This window comes from Moschus berezovskii, chromosome 7 (genome assembly GCF_049115385.1).
Source record: "Moschus berezovskii isolate FMDL1 chromosome 7, NW_MosBer_1.0, whole genome shotgun sequence".
Taxonomy (NCBI): domain Eukaryota; kingdom Metazoa; phylum Chordata; class Mammalia; order Artiodactyla; family Moschidae; genus Moschus; species Moschus berezovskii.
The window spans coordinates 94,209,750-94,228,516 of NC_142466.1; the positions used below are offsets into that span (position 1 = coordinate 94,209,750).

At 39.5% G+C, this 18,767-nt stretch overlaps 1 protein-coding gene across 3 annotated transcripts in view; it reads left to right on the forward strand.

Annotated features, from left to right (window-relative positions):
* AUH (AU RNA binding methylglutaconyl-CoA hydratase) overlaps positions 1-18,088 on the forward strand; it is a 202,921-nt gene extending 184,833 nt beyond the window's left edge. For all 3 annotated transcript variants that reach the window (XM_088838161.1, XM_088838162.1, XM_088838160.1), the window contains 4 exons: positions 7,753-7,940; positions 12,868-12,918; positions 14,042-14,089; positions 17,886-18,088. In XM_088838161.1, the coding sequence (XP_088694287.1) occupies positions 7,753-7,940; positions 12,868-12,918; positions 14,042-14,089; positions 17,886-17,963 (365 nt within the window). In that variant the 3' untranslated portion in view covers positions 17,964-18,088. The remainder of the gene's footprint in view (positions 1-7,752; positions 7,941-12,867; positions 12,919-14,041; positions 14,090-17,885) is intronic.
* Positions 18,089-18,767: the final 679 nt, after the last annotated feature.

The window sequence follows — 18,767 nt, forward strand, 5'->3', positions numbered from 1 at the left end:
AATTGCCCTTTTCTTTCCTTTTGTTCTCTAAGATGTGAGCTTTATAACATCTGGGATGGCCTGTCTCATTCACTACCATTTGTTCAGCACCTGGGACAGCATCTAGCACATATTTGATCACTTAACCAATAAATTAAGAGATTGAACAAATGGATTTTATTTGGGAATAGTAGAACAAATAAACCCCCATTCAGCTTCATCTAACCATTTTTGAAGGAGGGAGAAAAACAAAAGTCCTAGTATGTTGTTGTATCATTCGTGATGTTGGAAAGCACATAATAGAAATTGACTTTGGCAGCCATATATGAAAAGGAAAATTTATTTTTATTTATCATCCATCAGGACTCCTAGTCCTGAGAAGTAACATCCAGTGAACCAGACCTGTCTTGGATGCCTGCTTTGCTGTGCCAGGGCAGAGAGAAGGGTCTGGTTTTCTGGGCCTCCATTGGAGGAATTCTCTACTGTCCCAGGCTATATACAACTGGGGTAGGGGTGGGTGGGGGGACTGAGGGGTATTCTCCAACAGCAAGACCAGGATTTTAATGGGAACAGTGGATGTTGGGCAGCCAAAACATGACAGACATTGAAAGCATTTGGGAAGTTGTTCTGAAATTTCTCTCTGAGCCTGTTGGAGCCATGCTGCAAGTCATATGAACATTCTGCTTCCTCCATCTTCTTGGCTCATAATGGCCATAGCTTGTCCTCAGACCCAAAGCTTCACTGGTGATTAACGTTCCTACACCACTGTTTTCAGAAGATGTGCTCAGATGCTCTTCTGTCACCCACACGTAAGCTGTAGTTCCTTCCAGGTCCAAGGGATCCTCCCCTTGAAGTGTGCTCCAGCCATTCTGGTCTCCCTGTGCTGCTCTCTGAGTCAGATGCAATCCCTACAGGCTCTGTGTGCTATGCCCTCCTTGATTCCTTCTGTTTTTGCCCTAGTGTCACCTCCTTGGCCATTCTATCTAAACTGTGTGCACCCTAGGGATTGGTTCAGTTCACAGCTGTATCCACCTGCCTAGAACAGGAAGCTGCTGTAAGTACTTGAATGAGTGAACAAATGTGTAATTTTGGAAATGAGTTCCAAAACAGAAATTCCAAAATGGTCCCAAGTAACAAGTATACAGCATTTGAGGTGACTGTTCTGAAGTGGCACATACTCCTTTGGTTACATAAATTATGTTGCCTTATGTGGTGCTGGAGAAGACTTTTGAGAGTCCCTTGGACTGCAAGGAGATCCAACCAGTCCATTCTAAAGGAGATCAATCCTGGGTGTTCATTGGAAGGACTGATACTAAAGCTGAAACTCCAATACTTTGGCCACCTCATGAGATGAGTTGACTCACTGGAAAAGACTCTGATGCTGGAAAGGATTGCGGGCGGGAGGAGAAGGGGACGACAGAGAATGAGATGGCTGGATGGCATCACCGACTGGATGGACATGAGTTTGAGTGAACTCCGGGAGTTGGTGATGGACAGGAAGGCCTGGCGTGCTGTGATTCACGGGGTCGCAAAGAGTCAGACACGACTGAGCGACTGAACTGAACTGATTAAAAATGAATCATCTCCTACCTCTTGTTTTACAGCACTGGATCAACAGATCCCACTGAATCAAAGTCTCCTTGTTGACAGAGACAAAACAAAAACGCCTTAGAAAACAACTGGCATTTTCTGAGCATGCCTCTAATAGAAAGGGGCGGGTCACTGTCCACAGTGCTCCCTCTTCTTCATGACATAACAGTGTGGCTTTGGTATGCTATTTCTGCTTATTACTCTGATGGCCCTTCATGCAGATTTATGGAACACAACGAAGTGCCTTTTCTGGTTGGTGATGAAGTGACTTAAGAATAGTTGTTTTTTGTGGAAGTAAAATATGCTCTAAATTTACTGCCCTTGGAGAGGGTTAAATTACTTGTATTTTAGCAGGATCCTTGCGAGCTGTTGCACAGGTTCTCAGCTCATGTTCACATATCTCTTCCTATTTGATAGTTCTGTGGGGTACTTCGCAAGAATGTCATGTGAATGGCCAACCTGATACCATGATTTCATAGTATTAACATTGCAACCCAGGAGACGTGAGGCTTCCCACCGCCTAGAGAGCTTCCAGGGAACACAGACAGAAAGTGGCTTGGGAGGCTTTTACCTAGTGGCCAGCTCTTTGTCTCCCTGTACTGTGCTCTTGAAAAATGATGTAGCACTTTTATTCCTATTACCTATACGTTGCAGAACATTTTTGAAATACAAGCAAGCAGAATGAATAAAAAAATTGATCATTATCTATCAGCTGGTCCCACAGAGACAGCTTTCTGGATACATTTTAAATATGTATATGCCTACTTAATACATTACGGCTATTTATATATACCCCATGCATACCTTTTATTTTATAAAATAAAATCAAGCCATGAATTTATTTCACAAGTTGCTTTTTACTTTGTTACCACATAGTAGATAAGAATCAGGCAGAGGTAGGTTGTGATTCTGTTTCTGCAACCTAACTCTGTGACTCTGGGCAAGTTACCAGAACTCTTGTGAGTCTCAGAGCAGGGCTCAAAGGAGTCAGGGGTCAATGCTGGAAGCTCTTGGGATGGACAGTAGTGTAACTCTGAATCGATCTCAGATCTGTTTGATTTTGAATGTCTTAGGGCAGCAGTCAGAATGGAACTATTTTAATCCCACTGGGGATGACCCTATTTTTAGTTCTGATTAATTTCACCAGTCATTAAGACTATCTGGAGATGGCACTTTGTCATCTTGAACTCAAATCCCGGTTGGGACTCAGCAGGTTGTGTAATCTGCTGAAGTAAGCCCAATATAAGAAAATCAACTGACAGAAAAACACAACACACTTACCTTTGCTTTACCTCTGAGCTAATATTGGAATTTGATGTTCAGAACTAATAAAAGGTGTGTTGAAATAATTCTCTCTAATACTCCGTTCTGTATTTGGAACTTAAATTGGACGCCTTTTCTTCCACACTGCGTCTCAGTGGCACATTCTGTCTCTCAGGTTGCAGGATGCAATGATGCACTGAGCCTTGCTTTTCTAAGGAGTTAATTGCTTTATTTCATAATAGAAAATAGCTTAAACAGAAGTACTTCCAAATTGAACTAGAATGTTGGCATAAAAGATTTTCTATTTGGAGTAACTACTCCTGAGATATTTGTAGAAATCTGAAATTCCTCATCAGTCATGTTTAGTTTTCTAAACGCATGTGGTTTTGTGCTGCAGCTCAGTGACTTCTGTTTGTACAGCTCTTTGCTCACACTATCAGTATTAGGTGACAAAGACAAACAAACAGGTCAAATCATCTTTATAAAGGTTGAAATCACAAATTTTATATACTTGAGGATATTAAAGCATCAGTTCAGTCGCTCAGTCATGTCCGACTCTCTGTGACCCCATGAATCACAGTACGCCAGGCCTCCCTGTCCATCACCAACTCCCAGAGTTCACTCAAACTCATGTCCACAGAGTCGGTGATGCCATCCAGCCATCTCATTCTCTGTCGTCCCCTTCTCCTCCCGCCCCCAATCCCTCCCAGCATCAGAGTCTTTTCCAGTGAGTCAACTCGTCGCATGAGGTAGCCAAAGTATTGGAGTTTCAGCTTTAGCATCAGTCCTTCCAATGAACACCCAGGATTGATCTCCTTTAGAATGGACTGGTTGGATCTCCTTGCAGTCCAAGGGACTCTCAAGAGTCTTCTCCAGCACCACAGTTCAAAAGCATCAATTCTTCGGCGATCAGCTTTCTTCACAGTCCAACTCTCACATCCGTACATGACCATGGGAAAAACCATAGCCTTGACTAGACGGACCTTGGTTGGCAAAGTGTTTAAGTGAAACTTTTGGACCTTAGACTAAAGAATCAGTTACCTTTAATTCCATAAAGTAAAAATATGATTCAAACTATCAGTCTTTGATTTCTGTGAACTGGATTTCAGCATATGAAAATGGACCAGATAATTTATTACCAAACAGGTTTCCTAAAGATTAAATTTTGGTAAGAATGAGGAAATCAAGTCACATATTTGTGTAACTATTTCAGCATGTCCGTTTTGACAAATAGTGTTAGGGAAACTGGATTCCTACCTGCAAAAGAATGGAGTTGGACATTTATACTATATACAATAATTACCTCAAGATGAATCAGATACCTTAATGTAAGTATTGAAAGCACAGACCTCTTAGAAGAAAACAGTGGAAAAACTTTTGACATTGAATTTGACAATTACTTCTTGGCCATGACACCAAAAGCAAAGACAACAAAAGAAAAAAATAAATTGAATTTCCTTAAAATTAAAAATTTTGCCTGCCTCAAAGGATGCTATCAGCAGTGAAAAAGCAGCCAGTGAATTGGGAGAAAATATTTGCAAATCATGTGTCTGATAAGGGATTAATATCCAGAGTTTATAAAGAACTCTTTGAACTCAACAATGACAGAACAACCCAGTTAAAAATGGGCAAAGGACCTAAATAGACTTTTCTCCAAGAAGATATAGAAATGGTCAATAAGCACATAAAAAGATGCTCAAGTCACTAGTTGTTCAGTTCAGTTCCGTCGCTCAGTTGTGTCCGACTCTCTGCAACCCCATGAATCGCAGCACGCCAGGCCTCCCTGTCCATCACCAACTCGCAGAGTTTACCCAAACTCATGTCCATTGAGTTGGTGATGCCATCCAGCCATCTCATCCTCTGTCGTCCCCTTCTCCTCCTGTCCCCAATCCCTCCCAGCATCAGGGTCTTTTCCAGAGAGTCAACTCGTCGCATGAGATGGGCAAAGTATTGGGGTTTCAGCTTTAGCATCAGTCCTTCCAATGAACACCCAGGACTGATCTCCTTCAGGATGGACTGGTTGGATCTCCTTGCAGTCCAAGGGAAATGCAAATCAAAAGCACAATGATATCAGTTCATACCCATTAAGATGACTGCCATTAAAAGCAAAATAACAAAGTGTTGGTAAGAGATGTGGAGAAATTGGAACACTTTTGCCAGGTTGGTGGGAATAGAAAATGGTGAAGTTGTTTTGAAAAAGTATGGCTGTTAATCAAAAATTAAACACAGACTTACTGTATTTTCCAGCAGTTCCACTTCTGGACATCTATTCAAACAAATTGAAAGCAGGGTCTTGAAGAGATGTTTGTACACAGATATTCATACCTATATTATTTCTAATAGCCAAGAGGTGGAAGCAAGCCAGATGTTCCTCAACTAATGAATGAATAAACAAAACGTGCAGCAGAATGAATAAACAAAACATTCAGCATTATAAAGAAATGAAATTCTAACACACGCTACAGTATGAATGAACCTTGAAGACACTTTGCTAAGTGAAATAAGTCAGCCAAAGGACAAATACGTATGACTGCACTTACATGAGGTTCCTAACGTAGCTATCTTGTGATGTCAACCAGAAAAGCCAAATCTTGGATGCGGTGTTAGTTGTTGATGAGCCAGTTGATGATTTTTCCTTAGATCCTATGATGCACTGTGTTCAGAACAGAAAGGTCTCCTCAGCACTGGTGCCTCACCCTCGCATCATTTCCTCCAGCAGACAATTAAGTCTGCATCCGTTTCATCTAGCAGAGTTTAGAGTTTAGAGTTCTGTGCCATTCAGCTGTTTCATGAGGTTAGTTTCCTTTGTTAAATTGTTACAAAATAATGTGATGGATGGGCTTAAGCTTTTTGGACTTGCAAGATACTGAGTTTCCCTTGAATAAGAAGTGCACACTAACAATGACCATCGAGGGTCACATGTTAATTTTGACCAGTCTACATTAAACTTTTCATAGAACACAAAGAATCATTCTCTAATGTGCTTATTACGAATACTATAGCTGTAAGTTCTTTAGTCTCTTGAAAATCCTCCTCAGTTCCAAGAGTAACTATAACTATCTGGGTTGTATTATTTGTATCTCTCTGTTCTAATCAGCTGCCATTAGAAATACCATAAACAACTTGTCTTTTTCCATGAAGTTTATTCTGTAAGTTCTCAGACCTGTCTTTACTACACTGAGAGCAACATGATTGTTTACAGTTGGATTTAAATTTGTCAGTGCACACACATTTTTTGCCATATCGCATAAAATACCTTTAAACTTACCATCTCTAACTGCTTGGGGAGTGTAAGCAACAAGTAGCTGCAGTTTATAGAAGCAGTACTCTGTGCTATGCAGTACTTAGTTGCTCAGTCATGTCCGACTCTTTGCAACCCCATAGATTGTAGCCTGCCAGGCTCCTCTGTCCATGGGGATTCTCCAGGAAAGAATACTGCAGTGGGTTGCCGTGCCGTCTTTCAGGGGATCTTCCCAACCCATGATCAAACCCAGGTCTCCCGCATTGCAGGCAGATTCTTTACCAACTAAGCCACCAGGGAAGCCTAAACTCATTTATGTTCAAAAACAATCCCTACAGAAAATGTCAATCCTTTTGAGGTTTGTTTTTATTTCTTTTTGTTTTAAATAAATCACCTATATTTTCAAAACATGGTCATGGTTCTCAACATAATTGTTTAATAATAGCATCATAAGCTTCCAATACCAGTGTGCTTTGTTTGCTGAACACATAGGAATATACTTAATTATTGAAGGGATATATGTTTTCTTGAAACTTACCTCTCATCCCCCCTCCCCGCAACTTTTGATTAAATTGTGGATAAGAAATGATTTTACCTTCCTTTTAAAATCGCTTAAAGAAAATCAAAACCTCTCAGTCTACAGTATTGGAGTCGTAGGAAGTGGTGGAGGCTGTGGCAGCTTGAGTGCATTGTATCTAAAAGGTGCAGCTGCAGTTAACTTCCAGGTTAAAACTAATTTTTATATGAAATCACCCACTCAGTTTATACATGTTGGTAACTAATGCAGAATAAACTGCATGGGCAAAGAAACACACAGTGAGCTAGTTCAGATGTGTGACCAACAGTTTTCTTTTTCTCCCCTGAACCTTCACAGTCAGCCTTTCCTCCACTTCCTGGTCAGCCCAGCTGCCACTTCAAGGATAAGACTTAGGGATAAGATTTAAGATTTGCAGCTGTTTTCATCTTCCTGTTGGTAGAAATTAAAGCTACCAATAAGAATATGACCTGCTTTTGTTTAGCTTTCTATTTAATGAAATCACAGTCTCCCCAAAGACACTGGAGTGAGCAGAGAGATGAATCTAATAGAATACTGCAACAGGGGATGATTAGCACTTGCCTTAAAAAAATAAAACCATGGACAAAGCCTGTTTTCATGAGCAATTATCTTTTATTTTCATTAAATTAAAATTAATTTACAGTTCATTTACCGTAAAGAAGTCTTTAAAAGCACACCAGTTGAATTTCTCAAAATTTGATGTTTTATCTAAACCGAAGGAGAAATGCCAAGCTTGATGGACCTGTCATTCCTCTTAGTGAACGAGCTAAGGGAAAGGAGGCTGCCCCTTACCCGCCTCCACTACTGTGCATCTTCTGGTTCCTGACATAGTAATGATTATGGGTTGGATTCAGGAACATGCCAACTATGTTGCCAGTGATGGACAGTGTCAGAATCACTTAATAGTGATACAAGATTCTTAAGTGCTTTTAGAGTTTTAATAATTTTATAAAGTAATGACGAAATGAGATATAGTTTTGAAGTAGTTTTCCAGTTACTTAATTTTAACATACAAACTTTTGGCCCTGGTTTGTTTTTACAGTAGAAGAAATGAAAAATTGAGATGTTAAAACGAAAGGGTGTCAAGTCATTGCATGCGTTTTCTGTCTCATCCACGCTGTAGGGGGAACACAGCGACTGCCGCGTGCCATTGGGATGTCCCTGGCGAAAGAACTCATCTTCTCTGCGCGTGTGCTTGATGGCCAAGAAGCCAAGTCAGTGGGCTTGATCAGCCATGTTCTAGAACAGAACCAGGAGGGGGACGCCGCCTACAGAAAGGCCTTGGACCTAGCAAGAGAGTTTTTACCTCAGGTATTTTAACTATGTTTCTTTTTTTTGCTCTTTGTTATAACCTTATAGCAAATTGACAAAACCAGGGATCGTCTTACCTACCTATAATGTCCTTTACTTGCTTTCCAAGTAGAGAAGTGTACAGGTAGCTGTAAAACTAGAAATCGTATACTAGATTAATATTAGGAGCCTTCAGAATTAAGATTTGAAGGTAATTCAAGGCCCTTACTGTAGCTATACATTGATAATATATTACATGCGTGTTTATCACATGCACCAGAGATTCCCAGCAACTTAAGTTGTTTGCCAGCTAGTCCTCCTGAACTGTACACACGGGCTTTCACACTGGATTGTCCTCAAACTGAAACACAAATAAATAAGGAGCTCACAGTCCATTATGTCAAGCGAGCTTTCATTGAGATCACTTAACTTGAGATAACGTGCTTAAATAACACCAGTTGTTTATCTTATTGTGTTTTCATGGTGATGGAGGCCTTGTTTTAATTCCTTTGTGCACAGTCTACTTCTTCAGAAGTACACTTCAAATCTGGGAATCAGTGCACGTTTACTCACAGATCTTAATCCTCATGAGCAGTAGTATTAATAATAAACAGAGCATCAAGGGACCTGTTTTAAGGATTTCTTGGTTCTCTCACTCTTTCAGAAGTATTTTTCAAATAGTCCTTTGTTCAGAAATCATAGATTAAAAGATTTTTGCTAAGTAAACAATTAGTGATTTGTCTTTATTCCCAGTGGATTGTAAAAATTTTATAGTCCCCTGATGCTAAAGCTGAAACTGCAATACTTTGGCCACCTCATACGACGAGTTGACTCACTGGAAAAGACTCTGATGCTGGGAAAGGTTGGGGGCGGGAGGAGAAGGGGACGGCAGAGAATGAGATGGCTGGATGGCATCACCGACTCTGTGGACATGAGTTTGAGTGAACTCCGGGAGTTGGTGATGGACAGGGAGGCCTGGCGTGCTGTGATTCATGTGGTCGCGGAGAGTCGGACACGACTGAGCGACTGAACTGAACTGAACCATATTTGGAGTCAAAATTACTTCCTCTCTAACTCAAGCAGTATTTGTAACCTCTTTTGAGGCCATGAATTCTTCTGGGAACTCTCATGAATCTAGAAAAATGCATGCACCCTCCACATTTGTTCGGGGCACTGTATCCAGTTTCAGGAGGCATCCTTGGAGTTCTTTGTTATGAGACAGAGCCCAGGTCTGCTGTGGCACACCTGTCCTCTGCGAGCTGTCAGATGGGGCCTCTCATTTGAGTTGGTTTCTAAAGCCACACTGCCTGGTATTGGTGCTATTTCAGTCCTTCTCAAGTAAGTTATGAGCTGTAAGCTCTTTCAGGGTGGGGCCCTTATATATGTTCATTCCCTGTATGAGGTAACGCAGAGCCTTATACTCTGAATTGATAGAGAGCTAATACAAGACTTTCACTACTTTAAGATTAAGAAAAGCTCTCGTTGTAACTTTGGTATTAATGTTTCTTCAAAATATTAAGCATCTAGCTAAAGAGAGATTAAAGGTGTACACATATCAGGAGAAGTGATAGTTTAACTCCATACAGATTTAGCGACTTCCTCTACCTTAAAACTTGACAACCAGCGCACATCTCAGTTGAAGTGAAGCAGTGTATTTAAGGAAGGTTTGGGCGTAATTCCAGTTCTGAGAGTCACAGCCTCCCATGGTCCTTGGATGTGAGTGTTCAGCTCCCTGTTACAGATCTCCGCCACGGTGGCGGGTGGCCCATTAGCCCCTTGGTGCCTCTGTGGTTCCATTCTTTCTCTCAGTCCTGAGAACTGGCTCTCTGGTATGCTGTCTCGCTGGCGCACATGCACGGGCGCTCTCTCTCCCCCTGCAGCTCACCCCACCCTAGAGCCTCCCTCTCCCCACCTCCAAACTGACATCTGGCTGCACCCTGCCATGTGGTAAACCAGGCTGTCCTCATCGTCCCTTTCATCTGAAGGACACCCCTCTGAGAACATTAATTGCTAACATTATTTTTCCCCCAGCTGAAGGGAGATGTCAGATGACTTTGGAAAATGTGTAACTGTGAAACTATGTGCACAAAACAGAATTTGAGGTGGAATAATCTTTATTTTTAAAGATCTTGTTACTAAATGAGCAGTCTCTAAGTAAAATTCGGAAACTTCTAAACAATTAGGATTTCTGTGTCATTTCTGTATTTGTGTGTACCTACTTCTGTTTTTCTATCTGAGGAAAAAAATGGTTTGTATATAGAGAAGAGGCACTGGTTTTATATTTTAAAAGAGAAGCTAATTGAATAAGCGTTATATCTAATAGTGTTTTCATTTTCCTATTTCTGCAGTTTCCTAAACCTTGCTGCCCAAAGTGTGGTCTGTGGACTAGCAGTCCAGGCATTGCCTGGGAGCACGGCCCATCCCCGACCCCTGAATAAGTATCACCATTTTAACAAGGGACCTGGGGACTTGTGGCGTATGGAAGTCTGGCCAGCATTTCTCTGGGTCAGCTAGTGATAAAAGTGAAAGGATAAAATTCTCACTGAGAGGAATACTCGGTTTTGTTTTGTTTTTTAGTGAATTGTTGATCTTAAAAAAAAACTAGTACATACAAATTACATTTGGAAGAATTCTAACTAAGATACTTGCCTAAGTCTCAGAAAATTTTAGGGTCTTAAAGTTTTTCAGCATATGATTAAGGAAGAGAATTTAGGTAGGTTAAAACTGATAACCCCCCCCCCCCAAAAAATGGCATTTTTCGTGCCATCATGCATTTATCATGCATTTATGCACTTATTGGAGTCCTTTGTTGTGCCTATTATTTAGAGCCTCTTGCATTTTGATTCAAAAGATGCTTTAAACTATACCAATGAATTCTAATTCATCACTCAACAATTTTCAGGAATTTAAAATGTGATCAAATAAATTCCGTCTGGAGGATTGTGGTTTTCTAAGACAAAACCTTCTCACAGAGGACTCTCAGTTTTGACCCTCACACATCCTGAAGGACTCATTTGGACTTGAAGCTTTTGTGTAATGTGGGAGTACCACCTGGAAGACATGTCTTTACTAGTACATCATCATTGTGATTAATTATTGATGCCCAGGGAAGAACAATACAGATCCACTACCTAAAACAGATGATATCTGAACTCCCATGTTAATCAAGAGCATCAGCCTCATCTCCAGCCCACTTCAGTTCAGTTCAATCTCTAGTCACGTCTGACTCGTTGCAACCCCATAGACTGCAGCATGCCAGGGTTCCCTGTCCATCACCAACTTTTGGAGCTGACTCAAACTTGTCCATAGAGTCAGTGATGCCATCCAGCCATCTCATCCTCTGTTGTCCCCTTCTCCTCCTGCCTTCAGTCTTTTCCAGCATAAGGGTCATTTCCAGTGAATCAGTTCTTTGCATCAGGTGGCCAAAGTATTGGAGTTTCAGCTTCAGCATCAGTCCTTCCAATGAATATTCAGGACTGATTTCCTTTAGGATTGACTGGTTGGATCTCCTTGCAGTCCAAGGGACTCTCAAGAGTCTTCTCAAACACTATTTCAAAAGCATCAACACTTCTTTGCTCAGCTTTCTTTATAATCCAACTCTCACATCCATACACGACTACTGGAAAAACCATAGCTTTGACTAGATGGACCTTTGTTGGCAAAGTAATATCTCTGCTTTTTAATACACTGTCTAGGTTGGTCATAGCTTTTCTTCCAATGAGAAAGCGTCTTTTAATTTCATGGTTACAGTCACCATCTGCAGTGATTTTGGAGCCCAAGAAAATAAAGTCTGTCACTGTTTCCATTGTTTCTCCATCTTTTCGCAGAATGGGACTGGTTGCCATGATCTTAGTTTTCTGAATGTTGACTTCTAAACCAGCTTAAACTTTTACTCTTTCACTTTCTCCTCTTTCACTTTCATCAAGAGTCTCTTTAGTTTCTCTTCACTTTCTGCCATAAGAGTGATGTCATCTGCATATCAGAGGTTATTGATATTTCTTCCAACAATCTGGATTCCAGCTTGTGCCTCATGCAGCCTGGTATTTCACATAATGTACTCTGCATAGAAGTTAAATAAGCAGGGTGACAATATACAGCCCAAGCTTCTGTCAAACCACTGATGGGTATGTTAATTTGCCAAACACTCTTACCTCCTTTTCTTTTTCCTACTTTACTTGTAGGGAGATTTGCTGAACAATGGAAAGCCCTCTACTGGACACATGCCACCTGCTAACCTCCAAGCATCTAGTGTGCTGTCCTGCAGCATGCTGTGGGCTCAGCGTCATATGGTGGTGCAATAGTTTGTTACAATTATGGTTTATTAATAATTAAAAGCCTTGCGTGCGTGCTTAGTCTCTCAGTTGTGTCCTACTCTTTGTGACCGTTTGGGCTGTAGCCATGGGACTTTTCAGGCAGGAATACCGGCGTAGGTTGCTGCTCCTTCCTGTGGAAGATCTTCCCAGCCTAGTGATTAAACTTGCATCTCCTGCGTCTCCTGTGTTGCAGGTGATTCTTTACTCTCTGAGCCATCAGGGAAGTCCAAAGGCCTTACAAATCTCCTAAAATGAATTTTCCATCAGTTTTCTTCGGAGAAGGCGATGGCACCCCACTCCAGTACTCTTGCCCGGAAAATCCTATGACCAAAGGAGCCCGGTAGGCTGCAGTCCATGGGGTCGCAAAGAGTCAGACACGACTGAGCGACTTCACTTTCCCTTTTCACTTTCGTGCTTTGGAGAAGGCAGTGGCAACCCACTCCAGTGTTCTTGCCTGGAGAATTCCAGGGACGGGGGAGCCTGGTGGGCTGCAGTCTATGGGGTCGCACAGAGTTGGACACGACTGAAGCGGCTTAGCATACTATGGATCCAGCAAAGGGAATTTCTGAATTTGACTGAGATGTACAACATGATTTGCATAAATAATAGTTAAATATGTTTTGTTTGAATTTTAGGGACCTGTTGCAATGAGAGTGGCAAAATTAGCAATTAATCAAGGAATGGAGGTGAGTGTCCTAAGCTTTTTGTTGGACTAGGTAGTGGAGATTAATTTAAATGAACCATTATTTTTTAATATTCTAAAATATTTACTGCTGTGATTACTGAAAGCTATCAAGGTGTTTTTAGCTATGTCAGTGATTTCATTCTGCTTATAGCTGTAGTTGATTCAGTATCATAATCACAGAATTCAGTAATTTCACTTGTGCCCTGAAGCATATGACATGCTTATTATTTTTGCCATTGAGTTAATAGACTTATTGGCTAGTAGTTCATAGAAAACCAAAACAAAAGAGTATTCTGTGTATTCTTAGCACCAGTATCATATTACCAAAAAAAAAAGTTCTAAGGAGAACTTCCTGTTGCAAAGCTCCTACTAAGCACGGAGACCATCTTTAACTCCTCCATGTGTAGGGAACCCTGGCGTTACTCTGGAGATGTAGTCCAAAGGAGCAGAGGCCCTAGGACAGGGGAGAGATAAGCAGGCCAAGGGATCCATGCAGGCACCCATTTACTTTGGGCTTTGCATTATAGAAGTTGTATTTTGGATAAATTGTAGGAATTTTGAAGAAAGATACTTCTTCCTTACAGACCCAGAAGTGCTATATTTTCCTGGGCTTCATAGCAGTAAAACAGGGTTGAATTTGTTAGCAGTAAATACATTAAAAATTTTTTTAAAGGCATTTGATTAGGTTTTAAAAATTCTTTCCTTCTCCAAGGGATATTTCTAACCCAGGAATCAAACCTGGGTCTCTTTCATTGCAGGCAAATTCTTTTCTATCTCAGCTGCCAGGCAATATATAGATATATCTTATGTACTTTATAAAGACTTCATCTAGATTAACTCATTTGATCTTCCAGTAACCCCATTTGGTAGATACTATAATTAGCTACTTGTTCAGATTCATGAGGCAAGAGGTTAAGTAACCTGTGTAAGCAAGGTTACCCAGCTCGCATAGAGTCAGAATTTGAACCCAGGCAAACTAAGTTTCTTGTGCTGGTCATACTTCTGATTTGCTGTATTACATCAAAGAATTCTGTCCTTTTGGAATAAGGTTGTTGAACTTATATTGATATACCATATTTTTAAAAAGTAATTCTTGCTAAAATGAGTTATATTTTTGTTATCAGGTCGATTTAGTAACAGGATTAGCCATAGAAGAAGCATGTTATGCTCAGGTATGTGATAAAATCTCTTACCCCTTAGATACCCCTTACCTTCTGTATAAGTCAACTGAATTATATATCATGAGCAGATTCGACTCATGCCTATTACAAAATCATACAAATGGGTTGAAATTGTTTGTTTCTTTTCTTTAACTATCACCAGCTCTTGTGACTGATTCTGTTTCACTTAATGATGATTCCTGTCTATGTAATTCAGAAAACCTTTGGAATAGTTGTTAGTAGCGTTTGTTCTGTAGATGTCTCTCTGGCTCATGTTGTGTTTTCTGGGTATGGTTTGAACCCTCACCCCAGAGCAGAGAGATGGGAGGAAGGCAGCTGTGACCATGTGCCTTTAGGGAACATCAGAGTTTGAGACTCACTGACTTTTCCTGATGTTCTGAACCTTTTCTCCTGCCCACGGAAAGTCACTAATTCAATTACATACAGTTTTCTTTTTTATACACAAATTAATAGGGCTTTTTGTCGAGGAACAAATCTTCCTTCCTCCCTTCCTTTCTTCTGTCCTTTTTTAAATGAAAGATAACATTTTGTTTTAGGGCATGTAAAGCGACATGAGAGTTTTGTTCCACCTTTTCTGAGAATTGGAAACTGTTAGCTCCCGTTTGAGCATGGCAGCATCATGAATTAGAAGGAAGAGCTAGAGTGTTAACTGTGGTCTGTATATATAAATTGCCACCTGTCATTGATGAACACATGCCATGAATGAACTAAATTACAAACCTCTTATACATGGACAACCTCAGAGTCTGAAGAAAAATTTTAAAAGCATATTTGGCCACACCTTATCAAATGTAAAGGAACAGGAATCATACAGAGTAGTCTGTCAGACCACAAGGGAATTAAACTAGAACTCAGTAACAGAAAGATAGATGGAACCCTACCTATTAATGGTGAGATTTCGTCTTTTTAATAAGATTGAACAGTGTGCCTCTAAATGACATGTGTCAAAGAGAAAGTTGCAAGAGGAATTAAGATATATTTTGAGCTAAATCAAAATGAAAATATAGCTTAACAAAATTTGTGGGAATACATCAAAAATAATGTTTAGAGAGAAATTTGTAGCATTAAATGTGCATATTAGAAAAGAAAGTTCTGAATTCAGTTTATCAGAAATGCAAGAAAGGTTATTATTACTGATCCTGTTGACACTGAAAGGATAAAAGAATACTGTGAGAACTATGTATGGCCACAAATGTGATAACCTAGATGAAATAGACCGATTCCTTGAAGGAAAAACAGATAATCTGAATAGTCCTATGTTTTTTATACAGATTAAATCAATAATTAATAAGCTTCTGAAATAGCACCAGGCCCAGATATTTTTCACTGGTGAGTTCTACCAAACATTTAATGAAAAAATTATACCAATTATCTACAGTCTTTTCCAGAAAATAGAAGCAGAGGGAATATTTCCTAACTTACTCAAATTAGGACAGCATGTGTGTGCATGCTGGCACTTAAGTCATGTCCGACTCTTTGCAACCCTGTGGACTGTAGTAGCCTGCTAGGCTCCTCTGTCCATGGGATTCTCCATGCAAGAATACTGGAGTGGGTTGTCATGCCCTCCTCCAGGGGATCTTCTGAACCCAGGGATCAAACCTTCATCTCTTACCTCTCCTTCATTGGCAGGCAGGTTCTTTACCACCAGTGCCATCTGGGAAGCCCAAGGACAGTATTACCCTCATAACAAAACTAAAGATGTTACAAGAAAGGAAAACTGTAAACCACTATCTCTCATGAATATAGATATAGAAATCCTCAACAAAATAATGGCAAACTAAGTCCAGCAACCTATAAAAGGAATTATATGCTACAATCAAGTAATATTTTTTTCCCAGATATGCAAGGCTCGTTTAGCACTCAGAAATAAATATAATCCAAGCTAAAGAAGGAACTCTGGTGAAAGAAGTCACTATTTAAATAAATAGATAGCTCATATTCATAGATAGCAAGACTCAATATTTTAAAATATCACTTCTTCCCAACTTGATCATACATGTAGTACAATCCCAATAAAAATGCCAGAAAGCTATTTTCTCAATACTGGCAAACCAGTTCTAAAGTTTTTATGGAAAGTCCAGAGACATAGATCAGCCACCACACTAACAAGGTTGGAGGGACAAGGTTGGAGGATTGACACTACTCATCTTTAAGACTGAACAGTAAAGCTGCAGTAATCAAGAAAGTGTGGTTCTGGCAAAAATAAAGACAAATAGGCTAATGAAACAGAATAGGGAACTCAGATTCATACAAATATAGTCAGCTGATCTTTGACAAAAGAGCAAAGGCAATTCAATGAAGAAAAGTAATCTTGAAAATCAGTAGTACTAAAAGCATGTGGACATTCAACTACCAAAAAAAAAAAAAAGAATCTAGACATTAACCTTTTGCCTTTTACAAAAATTAACCCGAAAATGACCTATAGACTTATTTTTAAATGTAAAATGAAAAACCATAAAACTTCTTGAAGTTATTAGCATAGTAGAAATTCTAGGTGACCTCAAGTTTGGTAATGGCTTTTTAGATATAATGCCAAAAGTGTAATTCATGAAAGAAAAAAAATTTATGTTTATTAAACTTAATTTACTCCTCTGCAAAAGACACTGCGAAGAGAATGGAAAGATAAGCCATAGAGTGGAAAATATATTTGCAAAACACGTCTGATAAAGGACTTTCATCCAAGATATAAAAAGAGCTTTTAAAACTCAAATAGTTTATATAGTAAGAAATAATAAGAAAATAGCTCATTAAAAAGAAGGTATGAGGTCTGAAGAGATACCTCACCAAAGCAGGTATACAGAAGGCAGATAAGCATAAGTAAATATGGTCCACATCAGATGACATTAAGAAATGCACATAAAAACAGGATTTCACAGTTTTAGCCATTTCTTACAGAATTTTACTGCATGACCTAGTGACCATGCAATTTTGCATCTACCCTAATGAGTTGAAAGCCTGTGTTCACACAATAGCTACACAGTGGTGTTTATTATAGCAGCTTTATAAAGCTGCTGTTCCTAAGTTTTGCAAACCTTGGAAACAACCAAGATGACCCTCAGTAGGTGAATGAATAAAAGCTGTGGCATTAATATATCCATTCAAGGGGGTGTTTGTTGCTCAGCAGTGAAAGGAAATGAGCTACTCTGCCAGGGAAAGACAAGAAGGGGCCTTAAATACATATTGCTAAGTAACGAATTTTAATCTTAAAACTACATACTATATGACTCCCAACTATGTGACATTCTGGAAAAGACATGGGGTGGGGAGGAGGGTGGTCAGGGATGACTAGGTAAAGCATTAGGGATGTGTAGCCAGTGAACTTGTTTTCTATGATGCTGTAATTAATGGTGGATACATGACAATTATGTGTTTGTCAAAACCCATAGAATATCCCTAATGTTACTATGGACTGGTTAATAATACTGTGTCAGTATGGGCTCATGGGTCATAACAAATATACCACATTAATAAAGGATGTTAGTAATAGGGGAAACAATGAGGGGCTTGAGGGGAGTGTATGCGACTCTGAACTTTCTGCTTAGGTTTTTAGTAGACCTAAAATTGTCTTAAAAATAAACTCTTAATTGTATTGAAGTATGTTTAATAAAATGGAAGAAAAAAGCATATTGGAGTTAGAATGATAAATTTGTTCATGTAATCTAAATTGTTCAGATGATTTCACAATTTTAGATTGTCTTCTAATTAGTTTCCTTAGATAAAGCTCATTAAACTTTTATAGTTGTTTTTCATTTTGGGCATAGATAACATACTGTTTTGCTTCTCTTAGACCATTCCAACAAAAGACAGACTTGAAGGTCTTCTTGCTTTTAAAGAGAAAAGGACCCCTCGCTATAAAGGAGAATAGAAGAAACAGAAATCTTTAAAATGCTGGTGTAATAAGTAATACTCCTGGAAGTACCTTTCAGATCCACATATGCCTCAGCACCTGGAATTGCAGTGACCAAAGTGAAGAATGAGTTATCTGTGTATCGGAATGGGCCCATATGCATACTTTGTTCAAATATGTATCGTCATACTCATTCAGATTTGTAAGCTAGTCGTGTATACTGTCAAAAACACCAGTTCAAAATTAGGTATACATTTTTAAATACCTCCTGCATATGAGGCTTTCTGTTCTTAATTTTTTTAATGTGAATAATTTATATATTATACACTCTAGAAAAAAATATTGATTGTATGTCTCCTGTGCTATAGTATGAAAATAAATTTTATTTCTATACACCAAAAATGTGAAGTTATACCAAATAAAGTTTCTAAGGGATTGTATATACATGCACCTATAGACTTACATCTCACACTGAAAAAGGAGTTGATGGGATTCTGAGTGAAAATTACCAAATATGAATAAAATTAGTGAAAAGAAAACTTGGAAATTTTCCTCTTACCCCATTCTTTTTGTATTAAATAAGTCATTGCATGTTGGATTTTGGAAGAATCCACCAGTCTATTGCTGATTCTATCAGGTGACCTCTTTACGTAGTCAGTCTTAGAATACAGTGTGGATGGTGGAGAATTAATCCAGTCAGAGACTGGGGCCAAAGGCCTTGTGCAGCCAACTGGAGGCCTAGAACAAACTCGAAGCCCTCCTAGCCAGTGGCCTGGCTCGCTGGCCTAACGCAGAAGTAAAATGGTATACCATGGTTGGCCC